Genomic DNA, 27,375 nt, shown 5'->3' on the forward strand with positions numbered 1-27,375 from the left:
GCTTTTTGTGCATGGTGGTGTTTTGGTGCTGTGTGGTGCTTTTGGTGCTTTTTGCATATTGGTGCTTGTTGGTGCTGGTGGTATCGGTGCAGTGCAGTGTATGCCTTTCCTCTTTTCAAAAGTTCTTCTTTTGTCTCCAAAAATGACAGGTCCTGGGTTCGCGTTGTAAATACCAAACTAGTGTCTTTTTAAATAATGCTCCCCACCGTCAACGTTTAGTTTTGAAGACAATTCCGCAATTCGGTTATCCTGTGGGCGTGAGTCTGCTAGATAGAATGCAACGCAGCAGGCAGGACATACTTAGTTGTTTTTAAAATGTCACACTCAGGGTGAAGTGAATAGTTGAGGGTTACCACACCTGAGTGTCACACTAAGTTAAAGTTATTTCGGGCCGGGACGGCCCTGGAGGAAATGAGGGTGCTGTGTTGCGGTTTTTAGAACCCTCCACTTTGTAAATATTGTAATAATCCCTTATAAATAATCCCCTGTAAATATTCCCATTTTTGTGTAAAGATCAAAGGTCGCACCCTAGTTAGGTCATATTGCAACACGTAGGACACCATAGGCTCTTCGTTAGTTATTTCATTAGTATGTGTTTCAGGTAAGGATCTGTTCCCAATAGTTTGACTCTGCGTTGCATGAATCAAACAACCTAGGCCCCTTCAATTACCCCCAATCTCTCTCTCTCTCTCTCCAAAGTGCCAGTAGCACCTACAGTCGGGGTTTGTCCCTCCCAATGCTCTCACGTGATTTTATTAGCAGCGTTTGCTGCACAAAACGCCATTAGACATGTGCTCATCTTGGAGAAGGGCGGAGCGCCGGGAGGAGGAATGGCCCCCTGTCAACTGGCTGTCAAAGGTGGAGCCAAGGAGCCCTCATCAACCAATCAGGGCCGAGGCCAGCTCACCGGTAGGCGGATCCAAAAGGCAAGCGGCTTTATACGCGAGTGGGCAATATAAGCGGGTGCGTGGGACTACTTCAAGAGATGAGCCAGGGAGAGAGAAGGAGTCAAACCTGAGGAGATGCACGAGAGAGGTGCCCGGGAGAACGACTCAAACAGATGAGAAAGGAGTCCTTGCTTGCCGTTGTCACGGACCATTGGAGGCGCACAGCTGGCCGAAGGCTAAGGGACAATTTATTACGTACGCCGCATCCTAGTCTCCCCCCCCCCCCCCCCCCCCCGCGATATAATTGTCCGCTCACGTTAAACGTCACGCGAAGCTGCCGGCCGCTCGTGCCACGGTACAAGTGAACCGCGACTCCACAACCCTTAAACCCATCCAGGCACAGCCAAGTGAACCTTCCAGAAAAATCTCTGCAAGAATTTAGTTATCCTAAAACAGACAGATAGATTTCAGCAGTTCTTCCTCAGACAAAAACGCAGCAACAGTTACAAGCTACCAGACGTCCATCATCGGGGAAGCAGAGTCCACACAGCATCAGGATCTAGTACAATCATAATGAATGTGAATAACTTTTAATAATAATCTAACATGACTAACTTCTGCCAAGCCAGTCATTCCATATCAACCGTTTTGTCGGAGTGCTTGCTTGAGTGCTTAAGGGAGAGCACTCTACAATCTGCTTGGTAATGGAACACACACGGTTTTACCATTCTTACTTTTCCATTTGCTTCATTTGTCTTTTTGCTTAAATATTTGTAATGACTTTGCTGCTCAACCTTGAGTGATATTCTTCATTGTTTGTTCATTTGCAAGCCATGGCGATACAGTTGAGAGCGGTCACAGCGATTGTCATTTTTGAAAATTCTTTTTTACAAATTGACATTCAAGACAATGTTAAAGTGATACATTAAACAACATATTCTCCATATTTACACAAGAAAATACAAATATAAACGTGTGTTTCATCGTCTTAGTTAAACCTGACAAAAGTTTAAAAGCAAGATAAGACAAGTAACTTTAATAGTTAGCATAATTACCACCTCCGAGTTCCAGACACAGGGTGCCAGCCGCAGTACGAGTCTCATCCCTCAAGGGATGCCCGTGTTATAATCTCTAAAAATGGTACATGCTGTGCGAACGTGATGTTTCAACGTACCCCATTTCGTTCAATCCTGTGCTAATGCCATCAGACGGGACGTCCAGCTTTACATCCATCCAAGGGACGGCAAACACATCTGAGGGACGGCCTGCCAATAAAATTAGGTGGTTAACCCTCTCACCCCCCCCCCCCTCCCCCCACCCCACCTCAAGGCCTCTTCTCGCTTAAGCCTCCTCAGCCTCTTTGAGGTATAAGGGGCTAAGTTAACCCCTCCCCCTCAAGTCCCGTAAGGGGGTAAAGCTAGACTTTAGGTAAACGTAATCCTACAGTCTAGGTAACCCTCCCCCCTCACCGCCACCCCCCCCCCCCCTTCCCCTAAAGTCCCCTACCAAGCCCCAGTTGAGAACACCCTCCCCCTTACCAAATTCAAGTTGAGAACGACCACTTCAACTCCCCACCTCACTTAGTATTCCCATCAGCAAAGCGACTGGTGGCATTTGCTCGGATGGTGATATTTTGAGAGTCCGGTATTCACACTCATACGCACACGCGCACGCACACACAGTCACTCTGCTAAACACGACCAAAAATACATCCAATTCTCCTTTATAATAAGTGGTCGACGGATCAACGTACAATGTTCAGGCCCCACATGCCTGCGGTACAACGCCTCAGGGTCATCCAGTCCACCTGCTGAATAGGTGAAAAATAGGATGTATTTATGGTTGTGTTTAACAACCCCCTCCACACCCACACTCCCCTCCCTCTCACCTCTTCTCTTCTCTTTGTGTTCCCACCAGTGAAGCGACGGGTGGTATTTGCTAGTAATAAATAAACAGGCAGAACTGGCACTCACAAGACATTATTAAGAAGGGAACACACGTACTTGATACACAAATTAAACTACAACCCACAATGGCGCCAAAAATAAACGGTTATCAGACACAACCAAACAAAGGGAAAAGGCAAGGACTTGAGGTAGGCACTAACTTGTTTGTCCATGATAATGGCACCGTGCAGGTGGGTGTGGTACAAGGTGAGAGGGTGATGGCGTCCACGACCCGTCAAGCATTCTGTACCACAAATACCAGGCAACACCGAAAATACCAGGCAACACCGAAAATACCAGGCAACACCGAAAATACCAGGCAACACCGAAAATACCAGGCAGCACCGAAAATACCAGGCAGCACCGAAAATACCAGGCAGCACCGAAAATACCAGGCAACACCGAAAATACCAGGCAACACCGAAAATACCAGGCAACACCGAAAATACCAGGCAACACCGAAAATACCAGGCAACACCGAAAATACCAGGCAACACCGAAAATACCAGGCAACACCGAAAATACCAGGCAACACCGAAAATACCAGGCAACACCGAAAATACCAGGCAACACCGAAAATACCAGGCAACACCGAAAATACCAGGCAACACCGAAAATACCAGGCAACACCGAAAATACCAGGCAACACCGAAAATACCAGGCAACACCGAAAATACCAGGCAACACCGAAAATACCAGGCAACACCGAAAATACCAGGCAACACCGAAAATACCAGGCAACACCGAAAATACCAGGCAACACCGAAAATACCAGGCAACACCGAAAATACCAGGCAACACCGAAAATACCAGGCAACACCGAAAATACCAGGCAACACCGAAAATACCAGGCAACACCGAAAATACCAGGCAACACCGAAAATACCAGGCAACACCGAAAATACCAGGCAACACCGAAAATACCAGGCAACACCGAAAATACCAGGCAACACCGAAAATACCAGGCAACACCGAAAATACCAGGCAACACCGAAAATACCAGGCGATGAAGAAGCTAGAGAATACATATGTCTCTCACAATTGCGGACGCATTTTTAAGCACTTTGGGCCCTCCTTCCAGCCATTGCTGTCCTATAATGGTTAAATCCTAAACCTATAACGGTTAAACCTATTACGGTTAAAAACGGACGAGGCTGGTTCTCTAATCGGCTGTCTCGCCACACAAGGCGGTGCTCCACAGAAGCTTTCCGCCTCCACCCAGGGCCCTCTGCAGTTCACGGGTGCACTGTCCTCTGTGAAGCGGTCAGCTGGAGGGATGGGGCGGGCTCTATGATGGATAGTCACTCCCCCTTTAGTGAACATATGCCATTAGACTTAACTCTGACGTGTCACTCACACATTTAACTCTAATCTACTCGAACACACGTTCCATACAATTAAACACATCCCAACTCTGCCCCCCCGTCACCTTCCATGTAACAATCTTGGACTTGGACCTATTGAAGAACCACCAAGAGGCAAATAATTTGGTTTTTCTCCCAATATCTCAGGCATTTGTACGGTAGTTTTGTTGCATTTGTGCATGTGCTGAGTCAGTTTCACGACAAGGCATAAAAATTCGGAGGAGGAGGGGTAGAAACTGTCACAGCCCCATTTTAACAAAATATTTGCGGCCTCAAAAAGTTAAATTAATAAAATATATAGACTGTGAAATGGCACAAAAGGTTTATTTTAACATTTGAAGGTGTTACAACTTTAATTTGAACAGATTTGAATAAGAGGAGGCGGGGGGAAATCACGTTACGAATAGGCAAAAAAAAGACAAAGAAAAACAAACACAAACAAAAAAAGGACAGGGCAGAAAGAGAAACTATACTCTACAATGGTAAGTAAAACGTGTAAGGATGAAAGGCGCTAATACGCAAATAACTCGACAGTTCACATTTTAAACAATGTTCTCTATGTCTGCACAGTTAGGTAATTAAAGCAAGAACGGATTGCAAAAGTTCCAGAATGACTATTGTCAAAGCATGCCGCAATCTCAAAGATCTTCTAAAGTTTGTAAATTTTAACAATATCAAATACGATATCAAAGGCTTCAAAGTAAAAACAATATCCAGGGTAGTACTTCCCCGTTAAGTCATTTGTGGTTTAGAAGTTGGATTATTGAATCGTTACGTTTTGGATCTTCAATCTACTTCCTCTTCTTGTCCTGCTGTAATAAAAGAGAAACGGAAGCAACGATCAATTTATTTTGATGCATTCTGAACATGCTGTACAAAACCATGCTGGATGTATGCAGGAACAGATCTAGATGAGAGAAATGTGACACGCATCCACGTCCCTCTCACCTACACCCACCCTACGCCTATTTTTAATCAGGCTTTGGGCCTCTTGTCCGGTCGACCCACAGCGCTGTATGCCTCAAAGCCTACCAAGTTCAAGGGAGAATGGGCCGGTATTTACAGAAGGGATGGTGAAACTAAGCGGTCCAAATATTCAACCCACTTCAGACCTATTTTTCACAATTGTTGACCGACTGATGTACCCTACTTGCTTAGAGTGTTGGTTACGCTGAAGCAGTTTGCCATCTCTCTCTCTCTCTCTCTTGCAGCAGTAGTTAGAGCAGGAATTTGGAACTTGTTCATGGTGCCGGGGATGACTCTCCTACTCTTCACAAAGGACACCGTGGGATTTCAACATCCACCAACTAATGTTGGCAGACGGGATGCCTAGTTTAATGCCCATCCGAGCGAGAGCGAACACATTGATGAATTACTCTGCCAATGAAACATCGGGATGACACGAGCTGGGTCGGGATTCAAACCCAGATTAGATGGCTTGGAGGCGAGTGTGCATACTTCTAGGCCATCCTGTCAGCCCCATCATTATTACCTCACTACAATATTCGCACAAAGTTTAAATTTGCTGCCCAGGATGTCTGACAAATCTAATAGATTAAATTTTGTTAATGTGTGCAACAACACTTTCCAGTTTTTCCTTCCTGAGAGTATCCTGTATCCATCTTGTCCACCCCATGCAACTTCTCCTGTCCCCCATTGTTTGTCCAAGCCTCCCTCTATATTGTCCTTCCAATCCACTGTTGGTGTCCTTCTGCCTCCTTTTGTGCTGTTACATCATGATCCGTTCAGTGTACTATCTCTGCCACAATCATAGACTATGTATACGCGCATACGCTTAGACGAGCCGAGACGTCACGACGTCGACAGATGTGACTCTGCCCACATTATTATATCATTATAATGCTTGTACCAAGTTTGAATTAAATCTCTTCAACTGCTCTCAAATATCATATTTTTACCTGACAAGACCTCTGACTTTTGATGCCAAACCCTAATCAGTTCATCTTTTCATCATAATATATAATTGTACCAAGTTTGGTCAAAATCCCATCACTGGTTCACAAGTTAGCACAGTAACAGAATTTGACCTGTGACCTCTTGACCCCATAATGTAATCCATTTACCTTTTCATCATTATACATACTTGTACCATGTTTGACTTAGTTCCCTTCAGCAGTAATTAAGTTAACGCAGTAACAAAAACCCACTACAGAAACTGACCTTTGACCTCTTGATGCAGAAATGTAATCAGTTTATCTTTGCGTCATAATATATACTTTTACCAAGTTTGGTCAAAATCCTATCACTGGTTCACAAGTTATCGTGGCAACAAGATTTTTACCTAACATGACCTCTAACCTTTGACCTCATGACCCTAAAAATGCATCGGTTAATTTTTACCTCATTATACATACCTGCACCAAGTTTGACTTAGATCCCTTAAGCCGTTCTTAAGTTATCGTGGTAACAAAAACCTATCACAGATGCACGAACGGACAGACAGACAGACAACCCGAAAACATAATGCCTCCGGCGACTTAGTCGGCAGAAGCATAAAAACAACTAAGAGGCTCAAGACGTTAAAGCAGAATAACCGAACAGAGTGACTTGTCATCGTAAAGTCCCAAACACTTTTTGCGTCATCATATGACTTGCAATCTCACACACCCGGCCCACAATGATACCACTACGACCTCACCTTCTCATTCATGGCAAGAATTATCATGATCTTGCGGAAAATGTTCACAAAATCCAGGAAAAGCTCAACACTGTGCCTGAAATAAAGCAAACGGAATGCCAGCAATAAGGAGAAAACAAAATGGTAGCATTTTCAAGAATAACGGCACATTTTTAGAAACATTTCACGAATTATTAAATAGATTGTCATTTAACAATCCAGAAACAACTCGCTATAGGGACTTTTGAAATGACCAAGTAGAACAAACAACCAAGCCCTAGAAACAACAATCTTCAAGACGTATGAACTTCTATTGTGGGAGCAAGGAAAGAATTTTTTTATTTTTTTTTGAATACAAGATCGAGGCTCGTGTAAGAGCTAACATTAATGACAAAAAAAAAAACGGACACATAAGACGAAATAAAGGGAGCGGGAGACAAAATGGGGAGAGGGGGAAGCACACAAGTACAACATTTGAGAGCAAGGACATCGGGAGATCTGTGGGAGGTAGAGGGCTTGGGGGGAGGGGGCGTGGGAAGGGAGTTGGGGGGAGGGAGAGGTAAAAACCACGTGGACACTGCTAGGAGTTCCAGGAAAGAAGTCGGTATTTCAGAAAAGTGGATCTGGGGTGAATTAGCGGGGGTAGAAAAGATCAAGGTTTTGGATGGGGGAAGATAAGAGATGGTGGTGAACAGCTGTTTTAAAGACCTGGAGGGAGGAGTGGGATTGAAGAGAGTGAAGGAGTTGGTTCCAGAGGTGGGAGAAAAGAGGAATGAAAGAGTGAAGGTGAATAGAGAGCCTTGATTTTGGCAGTTTATCCATAAGAGGGTTGCTGGCAGATCTTGTGCGACCTGGAGGAGTATTTGGGGGACAGAGCACAGAGAGAGCTGGGGGAGCAAGGCCAGAGAGGAGTCGGTAGAAGACAAAGACCACCAACCTGCCTGCGGTGAGCGAGTGAAAAGCCCTAAAAAAAAAAACTAAAAAAACCCACCTTTAGAGGCCATTTTTCCCCACAAGCGGGGGTTGGCCTTTTTCGGGAACTGTGGTTGTTGTTGTTTTTCGGTCCCCTTTTTGAAGCAATGTTTTACGGCCGGATGCCCTTCCTGACGCCAACCCTTTTTGCCGCCTTTAACGACAAACAGGGAATTACCAGTGAACTGGTCCTCAATTAGCCGACCTCGGAAGGATGACAGGCTGAGTCAACCCCCCTGGCGTTAATTCAACGATTGACCGGGATTCGAACCCAGGATCCTAGGATCCTAAGCTGGCACCCTAGCCGCTAGCCCAACACCAGGGTTAGTGAAAAGCCCTCAGAGTTAGCTTAATCACGGGAGATTCCAATGATTCTGAAAACTTTGGTTTCAACAGCGTGAAGCCGAGCTAGATGTGAGGCAGGAGCACCAGCCCAGAGGGGAGAGCAGTATTCCATTGAGCTGTGGATGAAAGCCTTGTATGTGGTGAGGAGCTCAGGTGTGCCAAGGAAGGACTTCGCACGACGGAGGATGCCCAGTCGGCGACTGGCTTTTGAGGCCAGCTTGGAAATGTGTTTTTTCCCAGGAAAGATCATGGCAGATTGTGAGACCCAAGAGATTGAGTGACAGAACTTCTTGGAGAGGATTGTTGAGAAAGTAGATGGGAGGGTTGTCCAGACAGTCTTTTCGAAGAGACATAGTAAGAGTGTGAGATTTGTCAGGATTGAAACATGTTCCACTTGTTTGACCAGTCTGATTTTGTCCAGGTCTGCAGAGTGAGGAGGCTGCAGACTGCCGATCCGAGGGATGAGGTATGGAGTGGCAGAGAGTGGAGTCATCAGCAAAGATATCGAGAGGATTTTCCAGAGTCAGAGAGATCATTGATGAAGACCAGAAAAAGCATAGGGCCCAGAACACTACCTTGGGGAACTCCAGCCAGAACAGGAAGGGGAGATGAGAGAAATCCATTCATGGCCACATGTTGACTACGACCAGAGGAAATCCGCAAGCCATGCGTGGAGATTTCCATGGATAGCCCCAGATATGACATATCTGCCAGACCATATCGAAGGCACGTGATATGTCAAGGGAGACAGCTCTGAATTCCTGTTTGGCATTGACGACCTGCATCCATTGTTGAGACAGCAGACGCAGCATGTCCAGAGTAGAATGACTTGTCTGAAACCAAATTGATGATCCGAGATCAAGCCATTGGAGAAGAGGAAGGATTTGATGACAGAAGCGATGATCGATTCCATGACCTTGCTGATTATTGGGAGCAGGCTGATTGGTCTGCAGTTGCAAGGATCTGTTTTTGCACCTTTTTTGTGTAAAGCGGTAATGTTGGCTGATTTCCAAGCTGATGGCAGATGACCTTGAGCAAAAGAGAGGGTGAAGAGAACAGAGCGAGGGTGTGAAAGAGCGGCAGAGCAGGATTTTAGAACCCGTGGGCTGATGCCATCTGGTCCAGTTGCAGAATCAGAGTCGAGGTTTGACAGAAACTTCTCCACCTTGTCAGGAGAGAAGGACGCAGAGTCCAGGAACAGCTGGGTTCGACTGGTTAAGGTGGGTAAAGAGAGAGATGGGTTTGGGACACAAGATTTTGAGGCAAACACAGAGTTGAGGCATTCAGGTTTTTCACGTGCGGAGTCAGCCGTGTAGCCATTTGAGGTAAGGGAGGGGACGGAGTGGGAACAAACACCAGAAACAGATTTGACCAGACGCCACCAGGATTTGGAAGAGGGAGACAGATAAGAGAGTTCGGTCTTGAGAATGGAGAGATATTGTTTCCTGGCTCTCCTGAGGGTGGACACACACTTGTTTCGGGCTTTGTGAAAGGAAATGAGATTGCCTTCCATTGGATTGTTACCTAAAATGGATCACAAAGCTTCGAAAATAATCCGAAAATACTTGGGAAAATACCTGAGAGCTGGGGGTGGCTTGTGCCACTGCACAACCGAAGGGTTGGGGGAAGACATCATATCCAGTTTGGGTGTTTCTAAACACCGATGGGAAAGTCATATCTGGGGCTTGTGAATCAATGCACATGGTAAGTTTAAATCATATTACTACTAATCATGTGGGGCAAAGGGGAGGGGAGTGGGGGGTAGAGTCCCTTTATACAGAGAGTAACGACAACTGAGAATACGCCGCCATTTTGGGGCCAATTGTGCGGAACCACTGAACCGGCACATGCACAGTGCACTATGAGCTATGCGTGTATAATGCAATGCACCACTGCACAAACACGGGGCGGGTTAGGGAGTACGGTGAATGTTTTTATTTATTTATTTTATTGTATCGAGATGTAGGTCTATGAGTATTAGCTCCATTATGTTCCAGATTGCCTATAATGGGATATTAGTTTGTCTGAAAAAATGAGCGGTTGATGAGAAGTGACAAAATGGGTGATTTCTGAATCCTCATTATCGCGATGTTGGCAATAATAATTTGGGTTACTCACGATGCCTGGAGAGAATTTGAACATACTATGCGACAAGGTAGTCTTGTAACCTAAAATAATCTTTAACCTCTTCGATTAAGAGGATAGGAAAAGCGGGGGTTAGGGGGGGGGGGCATTAAAACACACGTGTGTTTTGTCTGAAAGAAATGAATTTAATGTAAACATTATCAAACTGTAACAAATTTAATGCGTTTTCAGAGCCAATAAACTCAAACATACACACAAACATCAACACATTAAAACACACATGCACATACACGGGATAAACACACACACACACACACACACACACACACACACTCTCTCTCGGTCAATGCACACATACTGTAAATTAACCTTTTCAGCTTTCTTTTCATCAGTTAACCACATTCAGCAACAGATCCAGGTACAATCAGAATAAATGAAACGTAGTCCAGCTGTCAAAATTGCAATATGTGATGAATTCTTTTTTTAGCATTTATCTCCACCATTTTGAAGAACGATACAAATTAGAGGTCTTGTGAAGGTTGAGACCCCAATATGAATAGCAACTTCCTGCTTTTTATCTTTACAATCATTAAAACTTTCATTGCATTATGTGGAATTTTTTGAGAACTTTTGTGTTCCCCTGAAAAAAAAAAATGGCAAGACCAAATACAGGGTAAGTGGATATGCTACATGGGCAAGCTATTCCTTAAGATGTATGCACGAATACACAATAAGAGATGCATGCACGAATACACAATAAAATATGCATGCACGAATACACAATAAAATATGCATGCACGAATACACAATAAAATATGCATGCACGAATACACAATAATGCCAAACAGAGACTTCTTCTTTTTGTCCAGCCCTGTTGAATTTACAACATAACCATTCATAACCATTCTCTAGAAATGATTCCTAATACTCGCTGTTATCAAACTGTTGGCACATTGTGAACTGAACGTTCTTTTTCTAAATAGAAATATAGAAAATACAGTACAATGTACTGTCAAGCAAAGTATCCAATGTTTCCAAACAAAAAAATTAACGGTTTTCACTATGATACAATGACAGCTATTGACTACTTGTTGCGGGAATTACTTGTAGTCTCTATAAGGTGAAAGTTAAATAATTCACTTTACTTTCTGAACGGGACTGAACAGTAACTTGACCTACCTCGCAAAGCTTTGAAGACGAAGCCTCCAGCCCACACGGCTCACTTTATTCTCCCATATTTTACGTCGATTGGGATCTGAAGGGAATCTGTACATCTTGAAACCCTCGTCATGTCTATTTGTGCATCCAAATGCACAACAACCCGGCATTTTCAGTGAACTAAGGCTTCCGTAGGGGGTCGAATCGATTGTACTTGCATAACACGCGAACGCGAGAAGTTAAGCGAACGCGAATTTGGCTCCAAAATGGCTCCCCGAGTCACGTGACCGTATTTTTCCGGATCGTCATGTCGTTACTCTCTGTATAAAGGGACTCTAGTGGGGGGGAGGGGGGGGAGTTTGTGAGGGCTGGTGTAAATATTGTCGTGTGACTACCCTGTGTGGTGAACACCACAGGGTGACACGGATGACCAAACGAGCTTAATACTCCGAAGCGTTCAATCCCAAAAATGACTATTCTTTACACGCGAGGGAAAAGGGAAATGACGAACTTACCTGTACGGCCTCCACCCAACGGTCTTCACACCTGCATAAATTAACTCAAACCGAGACGGAATTGTTGTTCCTTACAAACAGTCAAGTACGAAATCCTCCTTCATCCGCCTCATAAAAGTTATTTCCAGTCAAGATTACTAACAAAATGGCAGTTCCCCTCTCGTGCCGATTTTAGTATCCCCAAGCTTAAAATACTGAGCTGAAGGTTTGAACCTCTGTACCATACAAAGAATGTTTTGACAATCATTCCAGTCACACAATCCTTCATAATACGAGTACATGAGCAGAGAATCCAAGGAACACTCACCACACATAATCCTTATCGCCATGGCGACATTTTTCCACAATGAGTTGTGTGTCATAAAGGACGAAACCGCACATGACGATCAAGCCAAGATAGACATGGATCTGTGGCACACGCGAAACCAAACGGGAGCATCAATAAGTTCCGTGAAAATGAATATGGCAGTCAAAGGGCTTCACATTTGCATAATTTCCTGTGCTGGTCATGGTTACATGTGCAAACTATGGAATACATTTTAACTTGAGATAGTTGTACGCCTGGGTACACCCATTCTGTGCGGATGGGTACACCCAGCGGTACAACTATCTAGGGTTAAACTCTTATGTATAACCAACTCATCTTTTTAAGCAACTGCACACCCTCCTTTCCCTTTCACAAGTAAAATTTACTTCCTCTGGCATGGCATAACAAAGGCAACAGTTAAAGCAAGTGGAAACAATGGGGATCATCGTACCTTGAACAGGATGACCGACTGGAAGAATAGGTTGAAGAGAGATGCCAAGCAAAGGAGGCACAGTGCCGATGATAGGGTTCCTGCGCATAGCATGCATCCGATAAAAAGAGTAATTAGAAAATGCAGAATTACACAATCTTACAGCAAACAGGATGAACCGTTAGAGCAATGAATCGCAGACGCACCACCAAGGTAGAGGAAGGTGCGGTTGCGGGAGTACAAAGCGCTCAGCGTGAAGCACAAGAAAATGGCGCTTGTGCCGAGGAATGCAGTCATTACGATGCTGTACATGGGAAAGGGGGGAGGGAGAGGGTCAGAAAGTCAATTTCAACAAAAGTTTTTTTTGTTTCTTTCAAACAAATATTTTATAATTATGAATGCAATGGAAATCCCTGGTGTTGGGCTAGCGGCTAGGGTGCCGGCTTAGGATACCAAGGATCCTGGGTTCGAATCCCGGTCGATCGCTGAATTAACGCCAGGGGGGTTGACTCAGCCTGTCATCCTTCCGAGGTCGGCTAATTGAGTACCAGTTCACTGGTAATTCCCTGTTTGTCGTTAAAGGCGGCAAAAAGGGTTGGCGTCAGGAAGGGCATCCGGCCGTAAAACATTGCTTCAAATAGGGGACCGAAAAACAACAACAACCACGGTTCCCGAAAAAGGCCAACCCCCGCTTTGCGGGGAAAAATGGCCTCTAAAGGTTGTTATATATGAATGCAATGGAAAACATTTGGTTTAATCATGAAACAGAAAATAGAATTCGACTCGAATTGAATCGACGGACAGACAGGTCTCTGCCCACATTAGATGTCAATCCACAATTAAAAGTTATGGGGCAAAGAGAGAAAACATCAGATCTGCTTCTAACTTGAGTTATGAGCTACAACATGATTTTGAAAGGGCACATGACCTTTGACATAATGAACTCAAAATTGAATCAGTTCATCTTTGTATCACAGTCCATACTTGTGCCAAGTTTGGTTGAAACCCCTTAAGTAGTTCACAAGTTATCACCTCAATGAAAATCTGCTTCAGCTCCGGAGGCATAAAAATCCAAGGATTGTTTTTCCCTCAACACATGCCATTATCGCCCGAATATATGACGACAGGGACACACAATTTGCCCAATGCTAGCAGTCCACGCATTAATCCAGTCACACGGTCACATTCAGGAACCATACTACTAGGAATGGTGGAGAACCGACAAATGCAATGGCGCACTAGTTTTGACGAGCAACGGTACAAAACCTAATGGTGTAACGCCTGCATGAAGCAAAAGAGGTAGAAACACCACTGGTAGTTCCAACTAGAGCAATGCGACTGTCGCCAATATGCCGCCGCATTGAGTAGCACAACGGGTAGATGCCCTCGTTCACTGTCCAAAAACAAACAAGTTTGATTTAAACCCCTTCAGCTGTTTTCAAGTAACACATTTTCACCAGCCAGGACAGGTTTCACATCGATCAGTGAAGCACTTTCAGAGAAGGGATTTTTTTTTAAACATCGGCTTTCAAGCTAATATGGCTGCCATACCACATGCCATATGACTTTAAAAAAATGTAAACTCCGCATATGAAAGGGTAGGGGATCACATTTGTGAAGTTTCGTGTTGATTGGATAAGGTGCGTTTTTCTATCCAAGATGGCTGCCAAACCACGTGACTTCTGACGTCTTCATTTTCAAACTATATGCAACAATGGTGTTAGATGACAATTGTAAAATTTAGCATCGACAGGGTAAGCGGCTTCAGAGATTATAATTATTTAACATTTTCCTTCAATCCAATATTGCTGCCACACCATGTGACCAATGATGTTTTTGTGATCATCTTTTAATTACCATGCCTAGTCAATGACACACGTAAAGTTCCGAGTCAATTGATTTGATAGTTTGGGAGAAGATGTTTTTTAAAGGTTTAAGGTTAAATCCAATATGGCTGCCAAACCATGTGACCTATGATGTCATAAATTTAATATTTCAATACAAATGGGTCATAAATCATGTGCATGCAATTTCAAAATTTTAGGATAATGAATTCGATTAAAACATTTTGAGCTGGTATGCCACTTCACCTATGATGTCATCATTATCATGCTTTTGTTCCCTATTGGGAGTACTTGACAATATGCCAAGTTTCAAATTTTTCCATTCAGCGATTTCCGAGAAATAAGTTTTTAATTATTTGCGTTTAATCCAAGATGGCTGCCATACCACATGACCGATGACCTATGACGTTACAATTATCATAAAAACATTCTGCATAGGTTTCACTCCTACCCTGAAAGTTTTGTCTCAATCGGACATGTGGTTGCTAAGAAAAACGAGGTTTAGCCCGTACGGACGGACAACCTGAAAACATAATGCCTCCGGCCACCTTCAGAGGCGGACGCATAAAAATCATGCCGCAAGTCACCGTAAGGCCCATGCGAACGCCTGACGCCAATAACACCGAAGGATTTACAACTTTATTTGCTCGGGGCCAAAAATAAAAACGATCATTTAAAAAAAATTCTTCAAAACACATGTGTTTGATGAATAGTTCAAAAGCACAATTAAACTATAACTTGCAAAAGTAAAACCTGAGGGGTAGAAGCCAAATATTGGATGGCTTTTTGGATTTTTGCAACATTAACTGAACTTAACCCAACGTCCCCGTCCCCGTCCCCCCTCAAAAAAAAATCTGCAGCTTACACATTAGGTTCAAAGCAGACTCACCTGGGATTAATGGCAATAACTGTGCTCAGTAGAGGTCCAAGGCCAAGACCTGAAAGATGAAGTAAATAAATAAAAGGTCAAACAAAATCTGAAAGTATTACAAGTTAGAATCTTGGGGGGAAATAAAAAATAAAAACAAACTAGAACAATTAGATTGTGTCACCAATATGCCTCCACGTAGTCCCACAACGGGTAGATGCCCTCGTTCACCGTCATAAAAATAAACAAGTTTGAATTTAAATCCCTTCAGCTGTTTTCAAGTATCACATTTTCACCAGCCATGACAGGTTTCACATCGATCGGTGAAGCAGTTTCAGAGAAGTGATTTTTTTTTTTTTAAATATCGGCTTTCAAGCTAATATGGCTGCCATACCACATGGCATATGACCTTAAAAATGTATACTATGCATATGTATGGGTAGGGGATCACATTTGTGAAGTTTCGTGTTGATCAGATAAGGTTTGTTTTTCTATCCAAGATGGCCACCAAACCACGTTTTATATATATATATATATATTTTATGGCCACCAAACCACGTGATCTACGACATCATTTTCAAACTATATGCAACAATGGTGTTAAATGTTATTTGTAAAATTTCGCATTGATAGGGTGAGCTGTTTCAGAGATATAATTATTTAATATTTTCTCTCAATCCAATATGGCTGCCACACCATGTGACCAATGATGTTTTCGTGATCATTTTTAATTGCCATGCCAAGTCAATGACACGTAAAGTTTTGAGTCAATCGATTTGGTGGTTTGGGAGAAGATGTTTTTTTTCAGGTTTTAGGTTAAATCCAATATGGCTGCCAAACCATGTGACCTATGATGTCATAAATTTAATATTTTAATACAAATGGGTCATACATAGATCATGTGCATGCAATTTCAGATTTTTAGGATAAGGAATTCGATTAAAACATTTTTGGCTGGTATAACCACTTTACCTATGATATCATGCTTTTGTTCCCCATTCGGAGTACTTGACAATGTGCCAAGTTTCAAATTTTTCCATTCAGCGGTTTCCAAGCAAGCAAAATAGGTTTTTTGAATGAAAAAGAGGAAATCAACCCCTATGTTTACCAAAAAGAGGAAATCAAGGAAATCAATAAAATAAAAAAAAGAGGAAAAGGATTTTAATTTGTGTGTTCTGCATCATGAGCCAGAGGTTCAGTTGGAAACACCAATCAGTAGTTAATGTACACCTGGCCCAAATTTTTCATGAACCGACTTGCCAGGCCTCATGATAGACTGAAGGCGATTTAGGTAGGAATTTGTCATTTGTTCAGGGTGCCGGTGATAACTCGCCTATCTTGAACGGTGAGCAAACGGGACATGCGGTTCGACATCCACACGAGGGACGATGCACTTTGCGATGCAACACCCCACCTACGGAGCACAGATCAGACGGTTTATTGAACCCATGTTCTCAAAGGTAAGTGCGCCACCTGTGCACCATCCCGTCAGACAACAACTGAACGTCCAAGCATGCAGGAACACTCACGCATCGCTTTCTTGAACCCTCGAGCACAATGGCAATGCCACGGTCACAGTTTGAGTGAATCACAACTGGAGATCGGCATATCGTTGCACCAACGGGCCAAATGAACGACCGTTTATAAAACAGACGGGACGAGTGACTCGAGCAAACGTTGAGATGGCAATGCTGTGTTTTTGCGTCTACTGTGCACTCCATACTTGTGCCAAATCTTGTTGAAATTGCTCCTGTGGTTCACAAGTTATTGTGGTAACAAATATTTTCAATTAAAAGTCACATGGCCATAGACCTCTGACCCCAAAACCGAATCACTTCATCTTTGCATCATGATACATACTGGTACAAAGTCTGGTTGAAATCCCTTTAGCGGTTCACAAGTTATCTCGGCAACGAAAATCTGCTACACGCATGAACGAACGGACAACCCAAAAACAAAAGCCTCCCCAGCGCCTTCGGAGGCATGAAGTGTTACCTGTCAAATGGCAGGTTCGCTTTGCAAAAGGAGTTTTTTTTTTTTTTCACGTTTAATCACCCGCGTTTAAACACACCCTGTCTGAACGTACCGATGTTCAGTGCGAATGCCGTGAGGATCCCAAGCCGCTTGAGGTCGTTGCGGCCATTCCGAGGAGTTGCCATAAGCCAGAAGAAAAGCCCGAGTCCCACGAAGGGTGAAGCGTGCACAAAAATCTAAAAACCACGCAGGAGAAGAAAGGGTTAAAAAAAAAACTCGTACAAACAGTGTCATGCATTTAAAGCAGAAGACATTCCATGGCCTCCAACAAGGATCATTCGTACATCTTTGTTCAAACTTTTCAAGGTGAGCAGGTACGTTAGACAATTAAAAGCGGGGGCGAAGTCGATGGCACGCCATCGCAAATCCCCACACTTCCCACCTAAAACAAAGTTCAAACAAACAACAACAACATGCATTTTAAAGGCCATTTTCCCTGCTAGAGCGGGGGTTAGCCTTGCGGTCCCCATGACAATGTTCTCCATTTTGCCCTATTTACTGCATCTCTCCTTGTTAACCCCCTTGCCCGCATTTCTTCTTCCACCATCTTTAGCCAAGTCTTTCTCGGTCTTCCCAGTCTTCTACTTCCTTCTACATTCATTTCCATCACTCTTCTCAACCAGTCACTTTCATCCTTCCTCAACACATGACCAAACCATCTCAACCTGTTCCTCTTCACAGCATCAATCACAGGCTCTATTCCCATCATCTTTCGCAATTCATCATTTGTCTTCCTCTCTCTCAACGATACTCCACACATCCACCGAACCATTCGCATTTCCACCCTTTCCAACCTTCGTTGCTGCTCCACGTTCATTACCCATGTCTCGCTCCCATAAATCATAACACTTCTCACACATGCAGCATACACCTTTCCCTTCAGCTTCAACGACACTCCCCTCATCATCAGCACGCCACTCAGTTCCCGAAACTTCTTCCATGCACATCTCACTCGACTAAAACATCTCACATCTCACATCTCACTAAAACAAAGTTCAAAGATGGCAAAAAAAAGTTCCACCAGGAAATGACCCAAAATCAAATCGAGATAAAATTTCCCCACCATAGGGACATGAACTGGGGGTCAAATACAAAAAAAAATTGTTACATATTTAATGCGATTCCCAATGTTCATTGAATACACAAAGTCGCATTTTTAAAATGTTTTAAAACATGCCTGTAATTGCATTTTTCGGTGTTTGACCTTTTGCCCCCACCCCAGAAATTGTTCACGACCTTGGTACACCTACCTGTAGGCTGCAAATATCAACGCTTGCTCGGTACCGATACTTGTACTTAGCATGTTATCAGAAAATGGGAGCGACTCGTTTCTAGCACGACTCTCCTGGGTTTAGTTAACAGTCGACATTAGTGTAGGCCTTAGCTTGTGCTCATCCCCCAATGCATTACAAACAAACTACTAAGGCAATTTTCTAACCAATTACAAGAAAACAGCACCGCTTTGGACCTGAAAATAAATAAATGGCTGCGCCACCTTTTTCCTGGACAAGACCAACTTTGACTGCGATTTACATTTCACAAGCAATGGCAGACGTTTGCAGATGCAGATTAACAACAACAATTTGGTGACATTTGCTATGCAGAGGAAGTAGGAAGATGGTCCAGTGGGAGGCTACCAGAGACGGTGCCATCTTAATTTCATGAACAAATACCATGTGCAATGGCTGCAAAAGAGGAGAAACCAACCAGGGGGTGTCGACGATGGAAACACAACCGCCCGGTCATTCTACATTCACAGGACCCAAATATGGATAAACCTCTATCCCAGAAAAGGGGTTCAAATGCGCGAGTCAGGAAAACCAAAACAAGGCCAGAAAGATGGAAGACGACGGCTGGAGAAAGCCATCCCGTGTTGCACGACGGGCGTTCCCATAATAAAAACAGCAAATCCTGGTGCAGATCCAACACGGAGACACCGGTGCTGATGAAGTGAAATAGCATTGCAGCTGTTACAACACTTCATTCAGAAGTGAGGCTGTCGTGCACAGTGAAGCGTTTCGTGTACACGTACTGGTCGCTTCAAAAGTGTCGCAACTGACTCGTACGTTCGCTGAAGGTGGAAGCCGGTTTCAAAGTGCCGAAAGAGTGAAAGATAGCTCCAACGGTATTATGGGTAAACAACACTTCACAAGCTTTGCAGCAGTAGTGAAGCAGGAAATGAATCATCTTCAGCTCTGCACCGAAAAACGGTTCCAATTCGATACAGTTAGAACCACAATAGTGGAACTTCGGTTAAGATGGCGTACCGTCCACGTACGTTTGACAGCCACCGCTTCACGTCACCCAGGTGTCATCAGGAGCACCATAAACTGATTTTGAAACACTCGAGACTGCTTTTCAAGGTTTCAATTCCAATTGCCCGTTGGTTTGGTGGCTGGGATCGTGCGCGACGAAGCTCAACGCGAGTACAACGACAGAAGCTACAAGCGTCCCAAGGATTATGCTCGTCGAGTGCTCAAGTGCGTCACTGCAAGACTCGTCCTTCCATCTAGTCAGTGGAACACGTTTTCCTAACCATCAAGGTCAAACGTCTCACCGAATGAGGGAAAGTTCGGAACCATTTCGGGCATGGCCTCTCCTATTCTGCCAACGACCAGTCGGTGGGGTTTCCTGCCAGAACTCCGTTACAACAGACCGGTTCAGACTAACCAAGAGTGGTGCCGAGTGTTACAATGGACGGCAAGTCAAGGGATTGTGATGCACTAGCGACCGTCAGGGCCAAAGGTGTCGCAAGCACGGATGTCTGTTGAAACAGACAAATCCACCAAAACGGGGCCGGGCACGACAATGGCAGATGTGGCTGTGATGGGCAGCTTTGCGTTCGCGTGTGCCCATGTCACCAGCTCACTTGTGCTTGGTTGAAAACGACAGTTGGGATTTTCTTTTCACACTAGTCATCACTAGCAGCATTCAAAACAAAGGGATCTTGATCAAAATCTCATCATGAACGGACAGACTGTGCTGTACGCATTACAATTACATTCTAAAAGGAAATGTACAGCTTATAGATTTGGGGCACTGTTGTTGTTGTTTTTTAGCAACTTAAGTTAGTGACTAGAGGCAAGTCGATGGCAGCATCGCAAATCCCCACCTGAAGCAAATTTTAAAGAAGGCTCATAAAAGTTCCACCACGAATGACCCAATATCAAATTCTGAGTTTTAAAAAACAAACAACAACCACACAAACAATCTTTTGTTTTGACCCCTGTGACCCCCAAGTTCCCATCCCCGAGAGCATGAACCAGTGATCAAATCCAAAAATAAAATAAAATCGTTCCACATTTCATACAATCCATAAATGTTCATTGCTTATACAAAGTTTCATTTAAAAAAATTAAAAAAAGTTTCAAAATCTGCTCCCAACTGCATATTTTTGGTGTTTGACCTTTTGGCCCTGCCCCCGGGGGCGGGTCCAAAAATGATACGGCTCTTGCACATTTGTGCCACATGGTGATCATAACTGCCGAGTTTGGAGAATTTCTGCACAACCGTTTTGGTCTTCGGAGAGCGTGACGGCCAAACGAAGACAGACGGATCCAATTACAATTTGACATCCAATGTCAGGATGGAATGTCAGGCCTGTCCAGGTCGGTTCGTGAAAGACTTGGGCCAAGCTTCCCCCGGCCGATCCCACAAGGTGGGATAATAGTGGCCATTAAAGAGCAACAACCCAACTATTTTATTTTCAAAAAAAGCATGGGGATAATAATAGGATGCAAAAACCTTAAATAACGGCATCCGATCCCACAGACAGCAATCCCATTTCCTTCAGCCACCCGCGGTGTCGTTTATTTATTTATTTGTTTTTGTGTCCGCTACCAAAGTATTACAAAATAATGTAAACCACACGGCTCAATACCGTTTAAACCAGCCTCCATGACATCGTGCAGACAAAGGTCACCTGGGCATACCTGCGGGAAGGCAGAATGGAACTGCAGGAAGGCTCCGGTGGCAGCAGACAACATGCTGATGCACAGACACGCGTACACGTTCTTGAGGTGTTCGCGTGTGCTCACGTCACTGAACGGAAAAGGAGGATTTGCATCAATTCCACGATGTTGAAGCAAAATGGCAACACGAGCACCGGCGCTCAGACGATCAGGTTCCACTTAGGAAAAACAACGGGACGAACCCCAATAAACACGACGAGCTACAGGTGGTTGCACCTTCATGTCATTTCATCATACAAAAGAACCCTTCAATCGACCAAACCCCACGTCAGAGTACTCAAATAATGCAATTTGATGAGGTTTTTGAAGAGGCCTTGTGGAATGAAATGGAGGAGGGGAGAATGGGAGGCACGTATACTCCATGGATGCAATTGGAATATTTTAGGAGGGCTTTGGGTGGAAGGTGGACGAGGGGTAGGGGATATGTAAATACCAAACAGGTAAACTCCAATTCAAATGTTTTGAGAGATTGGAAGTGGGGGTAAATATGAAACCAGAAGGCAGGTTGAAAGTTTCCATACAATAAGTAGGGTGTGGGAGGGAGGGTGTGAAGAAGAGGAAGAATAAGTCATGGGGAGTGGGGGAAGAAGAGACAGTGGGTGGAAGATTGCAGCATTGTTTACAAAGTTGCTTCACAACTCCGCAGCAGTACAACCTCTTGGGAACATTGACCCTCAGCAAGTGCAAGGTTTATCAACAAAGACCTAAACAGTTCGTTTTTGTCGATCAAGGCCTTTCCAAGCCACGCCATCCTCATGTGATGAAGCGGACGTGGTCCACGAGGAAAGACTTTTTTTGCAATACCTGTGCCCCACAGGTGTGGTATTTTCTATGTCGAAAAAGGGCATAACTCGGAAAAAATTGATGAAACGCTCCGAAACTCAAACCTGTTCGGTAACTTGTCATAATAAAGGCATGTACCAGGTTTCAGGTGAATATGCTATGGGGTATGGGGAAAAAAATGCGGAAAACCACAGGTGAGACAGACAGACGGACAACAAACAGAGTTCCATCCAGTAAAACCTGTCGGGGAATAATAACTAAAGATTCAGGTATTTCGATGCATCACAAGATACGAGGGAATAACGACAAGACACGGGACAACAAACGTGCCAATGGAATGTCACCTGGGTAATACAAATTAGTGTCACCTGGGTAATGCAGATGAGTGCACGTGACATCAAAGGTACAAAAACATAGTTAGGCACAAGACCCGGGGTGATGTAATGGTTAGATCGTCCACTCAGAGTCTGTGGTCAGAGGTTCAAACCCGACCACGGAAGTCATAAAATGGTACGAGCTGCTTACCTGTTTGACCCTCAACATTTAAGCATAGAGCACGTAGAGAAAACACCATAGGTTAGCATCTATTGCACAAGCTGGATGTGCCCAATTGTCTCCTGGCAGGTGGACCTTCCTTGTAAGGGAACTCTACGATGGACCCGCAAGGTATGTGAGATTGACAGGTGTTGTTGACTCACATGTGCGATAAGTCCATCAAGGTACGAATGTTAACGTTTCGTTCACGAAGCAAGTTCTCCATTTTGACAAATGTTCACCGTCTGGTGAGAGCAGCAGGAAGCAGTGGGTTCTGTTGTGAAACTAAAAACACGGGAGGAGAACGAGGTAACAATGAGCAGGAATTGCAGAAGAGGACAACGACTACGTTGGTAAAGTTTAAGAGGTACATGGAACATGAGAATTCCCCACGAAGTGTTATCATCGACGCCATTTTACAAACAAGATTAAATTAGAGAAACATTAACCAACTAGTGTGGGATCTGTAACCGAAAGAACCAAGTCCGCTGGAAACCCGTCGGGGTCGTGTGTACAACCACAACCACAACCACCTCAGCTTGGGATCGTCATATTGCATGAACCCAGAAATATCAAAATCAGCAACCACCAGACCAAGCACCAAATGCTTCCTCCGATGGCACGACTCCACAACACACCACCACACACCACGACCCCACAACACACCACCACACACCACGACCCCATCACACACCACACCACGACCCCACCACACAACACGACCCCCCCACAACACACCACGACTCCATCACACAACACACCACGCCACGACCCCATCACACAACACACCACGAACCACACCGCGACCCCATCACACACCACACCACGACCCCATCACACACCACACCACAACCCCATCACACACCACGACCCCATCACACCACACCACGACCCCATCACACACTCCACACCACGACCCCATCACACACTCCACACCACGACCCCATCACACACTCTACACCACGACCCCATCACACACTCCACACCACGACCCCATCACACACTCCACACCACGACCCCATCACACACTCCACACCACGACCCCATCACACACACCACACCACGACCCCATCACACACACCACACCACGACCCCATCACACACACCACACCACGACCCCATCACACACACCACACCACGACCCCATCACACACACCACACCACGACCCCATCACACACACCACACCACGACCCCATCACACACACCACACCACGACCCCATCACACACACCACACCACGACCCCATCACACACACCACACCACGACCCCACCACACACACCACACCACGACCCCACCACACACACCACACCACGACCCCACCACACAGAACACACCACGACCCCACCACACAGAACACACCACGACCCCACCACACAGAACACACCACGACCCCACCACACACAACACCCCACGACCCCACCACACACAACACCCCACGACCCCACCACACACAACACCCCACGACCCCACCACACACAACACCCCACGACCCCACCACACACACACACCACGACCCCACCACACACACACACCACGACCCCACCACACACACACCACGACCCCACCACACACACCACGACCCCACCACACACACCACGACCCCACCACACACACCACGACCCCACCACACACACCACGACCCCACCACACACACCACGACCCCACCACACACACCACGACCCCACCACACACACCACGACCCCACCACACACACACCACGACCCCACCACACACACCACGACCCCACTACACACACCACGACCCCACCACACACACACACCACGACCCCACCACACACACACACAACGACCCCACCACACACACACACACCACGACCCCACCACACACACACACACAACGACCCCACCACACACACACACACCACGACCCCACCACACACACACACACCACGACCCCACCACACACACACACCACGACCCCACCACACGACCCCACCACACACACACACCACGACCCCACCACACACACACACCACGACCCCACCACACACACACACCACGACCCCACCACACACACACACCACGACCCCACCACACACACAAACCACGACCCCACCACACACACAAACCACGACCCCACCACACAACACAACACACCACGACCCCACCACACAACACACCACACCACGACCCCACCACACAACACACCACACCACGACCCCACCACACAACACACCACACCACACCACGACCCCACCACACAACACACCACACCACGACCCCACCACACACCACACCACGACCCCACCACACACCACACCACGACCCCACCACACAACACACCACTACCCCACCACACAACACACCACGACCCCACCACACAACACACCACGACCCCACCACACAACACACCACGACCCCACCACACAACACACCACGACCCCACCACACAACACACCACGACCCCACCACACAACACACCACGACCCCACCACACAACACACCACGACCCCACCACACAACACACCACGACCCCACCACACAACACACCACGACCCCACCACACAACACACCACGACCCCACCACACAACACACCACGACCCCACCACACAACACACCACGACCCCACCACACGACACACCACACAACACACCACGACCCCACCACACAACACACCACGACCCCACCACACAACACACCACGACCCCACCACACAACACACCACGACCCCACCACACAACACACCACGACCCCACCACACAACACACCACGACCCCACCACACAACACACCACGACCCCACCACACAACACACCACGACCCCACCACACAACACACCACGACCCCACCACACAACACACCACGACCCCACCACACAACACACCACGACCCCACCACACAACACACCACGACCCCACCACACAACACAACACACCACGACCCCACCACACAACACACCACGACCCCACCACACAACACACCACGACCCCACCACACAACACACCACGACCCCACCACACAACACACCACGACCCCACCACACAACACACCACGACCCCACCACACAACACACCACGACCCCACCACACAACACACCACGACCCCACCACACAACACACCACGACCCCACCACACAACACACCACGACCCCACCACACAACACACCACGACCCCACCACACAACACACCACGACCCCACCACACAACACACCACGACCCCATCACACAACACAACACAACACACAACGACCCGTAACATCAAACACGCCCCTTGATCCACGACCCCACCCTGTCACCTCTTCCACCATATTATTATTATTATTAATTAACACACCATAGTAATTAGTATGGGGTTACAGATTCAATCCTCAAACCTCCCCTAGACCTCCCTCCCCACCAGCTCCGTCGCTTCTCCCCTCACACCGAACAACGTCCTGCGAAGAAAGGAAAGCAAAATGCCCAAAAGGCTCCCGGAATCGAAACAATTACCACTCGTACTGTACGAGGAACGCAAACTGAATAATCACCAAAACCTTTCGTAATTCGGTCAACATCGCAACCTACACCAGTCCGAGATCGCCGGGGGGTCGACGGGGCGACGAAAAAACCCACACCGACCGCGAACGACAACACAAATGACCGTTTTTGTGTCAGACTTTTTTAACGGCCGAACACTCACCTCAAGCGCCACACACGTCCGCAAATCACGTGATCTGAAAATCACAAATTCGTCAGAATGACGCAGGGTTAATCTTCTTCCTCTATAAAACTTCTTCTTCTTCTTCATCGAGCCGCCCTAAACCGGCGTGTACCAAGTCGGTGGTGATGACTCGTTTCCTCATTTTTCTTCAAACTCTGAATCCCAACTACAACCCACAGAGCTATGTAGTAATTTAGATTGAATGTAGTTCAGATTAAATGTAGTAATTTAGATTTAATGTAGTTCAGATTAAATGTAGTAATTTAGATTGAATGTAGTTCAGATTAAATGTAGTAATTTAGATTGAATGTAGTTCAGATTAAATGTAGTAATTTAGATTGAATGTAGTTCAGATTAAATGTAGTAATTTAGATTGAATGTAGTTCAGATTAAATGTAGTAATGTGGCGGACACGATGACTCGCTGGCGCAGTGACATAATTCCGAGCACCAGTGGGTGTCGGCCACGCCCCAGGTGAGGCGTGGCCTCCGGATATACACGCGGGCTCGCAGTCCAGAGCACTGCAATGCTGACGAGTGAGCAAGCAATACTAAAGAGCTCGAGTTAACCCAAAGCGTTGTGGCCTACCTTTGTTAACGTGTGTGCCCAGCACCACACTGGTGACCTCCAACTGGTTCAGCCGCGGTGTTATGCGCGCTGCTTGTAAGCAAGGAGGAAGCGGACAACGTGGTAATTTGTAAGAGTCTTTATTCAAGAGCTCACTGAAACACTGAGCTGCTCAGGGCTGCGCGCCCCGAGTATATCGTGAGGCCACGCCTCTCTCCTGGGCGTGGCCCACCCCCACTTGGTGTGCGGGGTGATGTCACCACGTCAGTGCTTTCGTGTCCGCCACACGCGCCTCCCCAGAATCCCCGCGCACCTGAAGGGTCAGTTTGCAGGGCAAACGGATGACCCGGCCGAAGCGCCCCTTGGCGACTGGCGGTGTCTGGGATGCCTCCGGCTGCCCCTGGGATGGGTGCAGGACCGGGGGGCGGCGTGGCTGCGGGGCTGGGCGGTGCCAGGGGTCCGCCC

The 27,375-nt window shown here is 46.0% G+C and overlaps 1 protein-coding gene across 10 annotated transcripts; it reads right to left on the reverse strand.

Moving 5' to 3' along the window:
* Positions 1–4,505: 4,505 nt before the first annotated feature.
* TMBIM6 (transmembrane BAX inhibitor motif containing 6) lies at positions 4,506–26,776 on the reverse strand. Of its 10 annotated transcripts, none has more exons than XM_068133343.2 (11): positions 26,208–26,324; positions 26,041–26,077; positions 22,846–22,966; positions 21,326–21,434; positions 17,446–17,569; positions 15,381–15,429; positions 12,854–12,951; positions 12,669–12,748; positions 12,218–12,318; positions 6,857–6,932; positions 4,506–5,009 (listed from the first exon to the last, which is right to left on the reverse strand). In XM_068133343.2, the coding sequence occupies exons 3-11, from the start codon at positions 22,905–22,907 to the stop codon at positions 4,989–4,991; spliced, it is 720 nt and encodes a 239-aa protein (XP_067989444.1). In that variant the 5' UTR covers positions 22,908–22,966; positions 26,041–26,077; positions 26,208–26,324; the 3' UTR covers positions 4,506–4,988. The 10 variants fall into 10 exon arrangements, with proteins under 10 accessions (XP_067989444.1, XP_078622575.1, XP_078622573.1 ...); XM_078766449.1 differs by having other exon boundaries at positions 26,018–26,077; XM_078766447.1 differs by having other exon boundaries at positions 25,978–26,077.
* Between the last annotated feature and the right edge of the window lie 599 nt (positions 26,777–27,375).

Source organism: Myxine glutinosa, chromosome 12, assembly GCF_964187855.1.
Source record: "Myxine glutinosa chromosome 12, kmMyxGlut1.1, whole genome shotgun sequence".
Taxonomy (NCBI): domain Eukaryota; kingdom Metazoa; phylum Chordata; class Myxini; order Myxiniformes; family Myxinidae; genus Myxine; species Myxine glutinosa.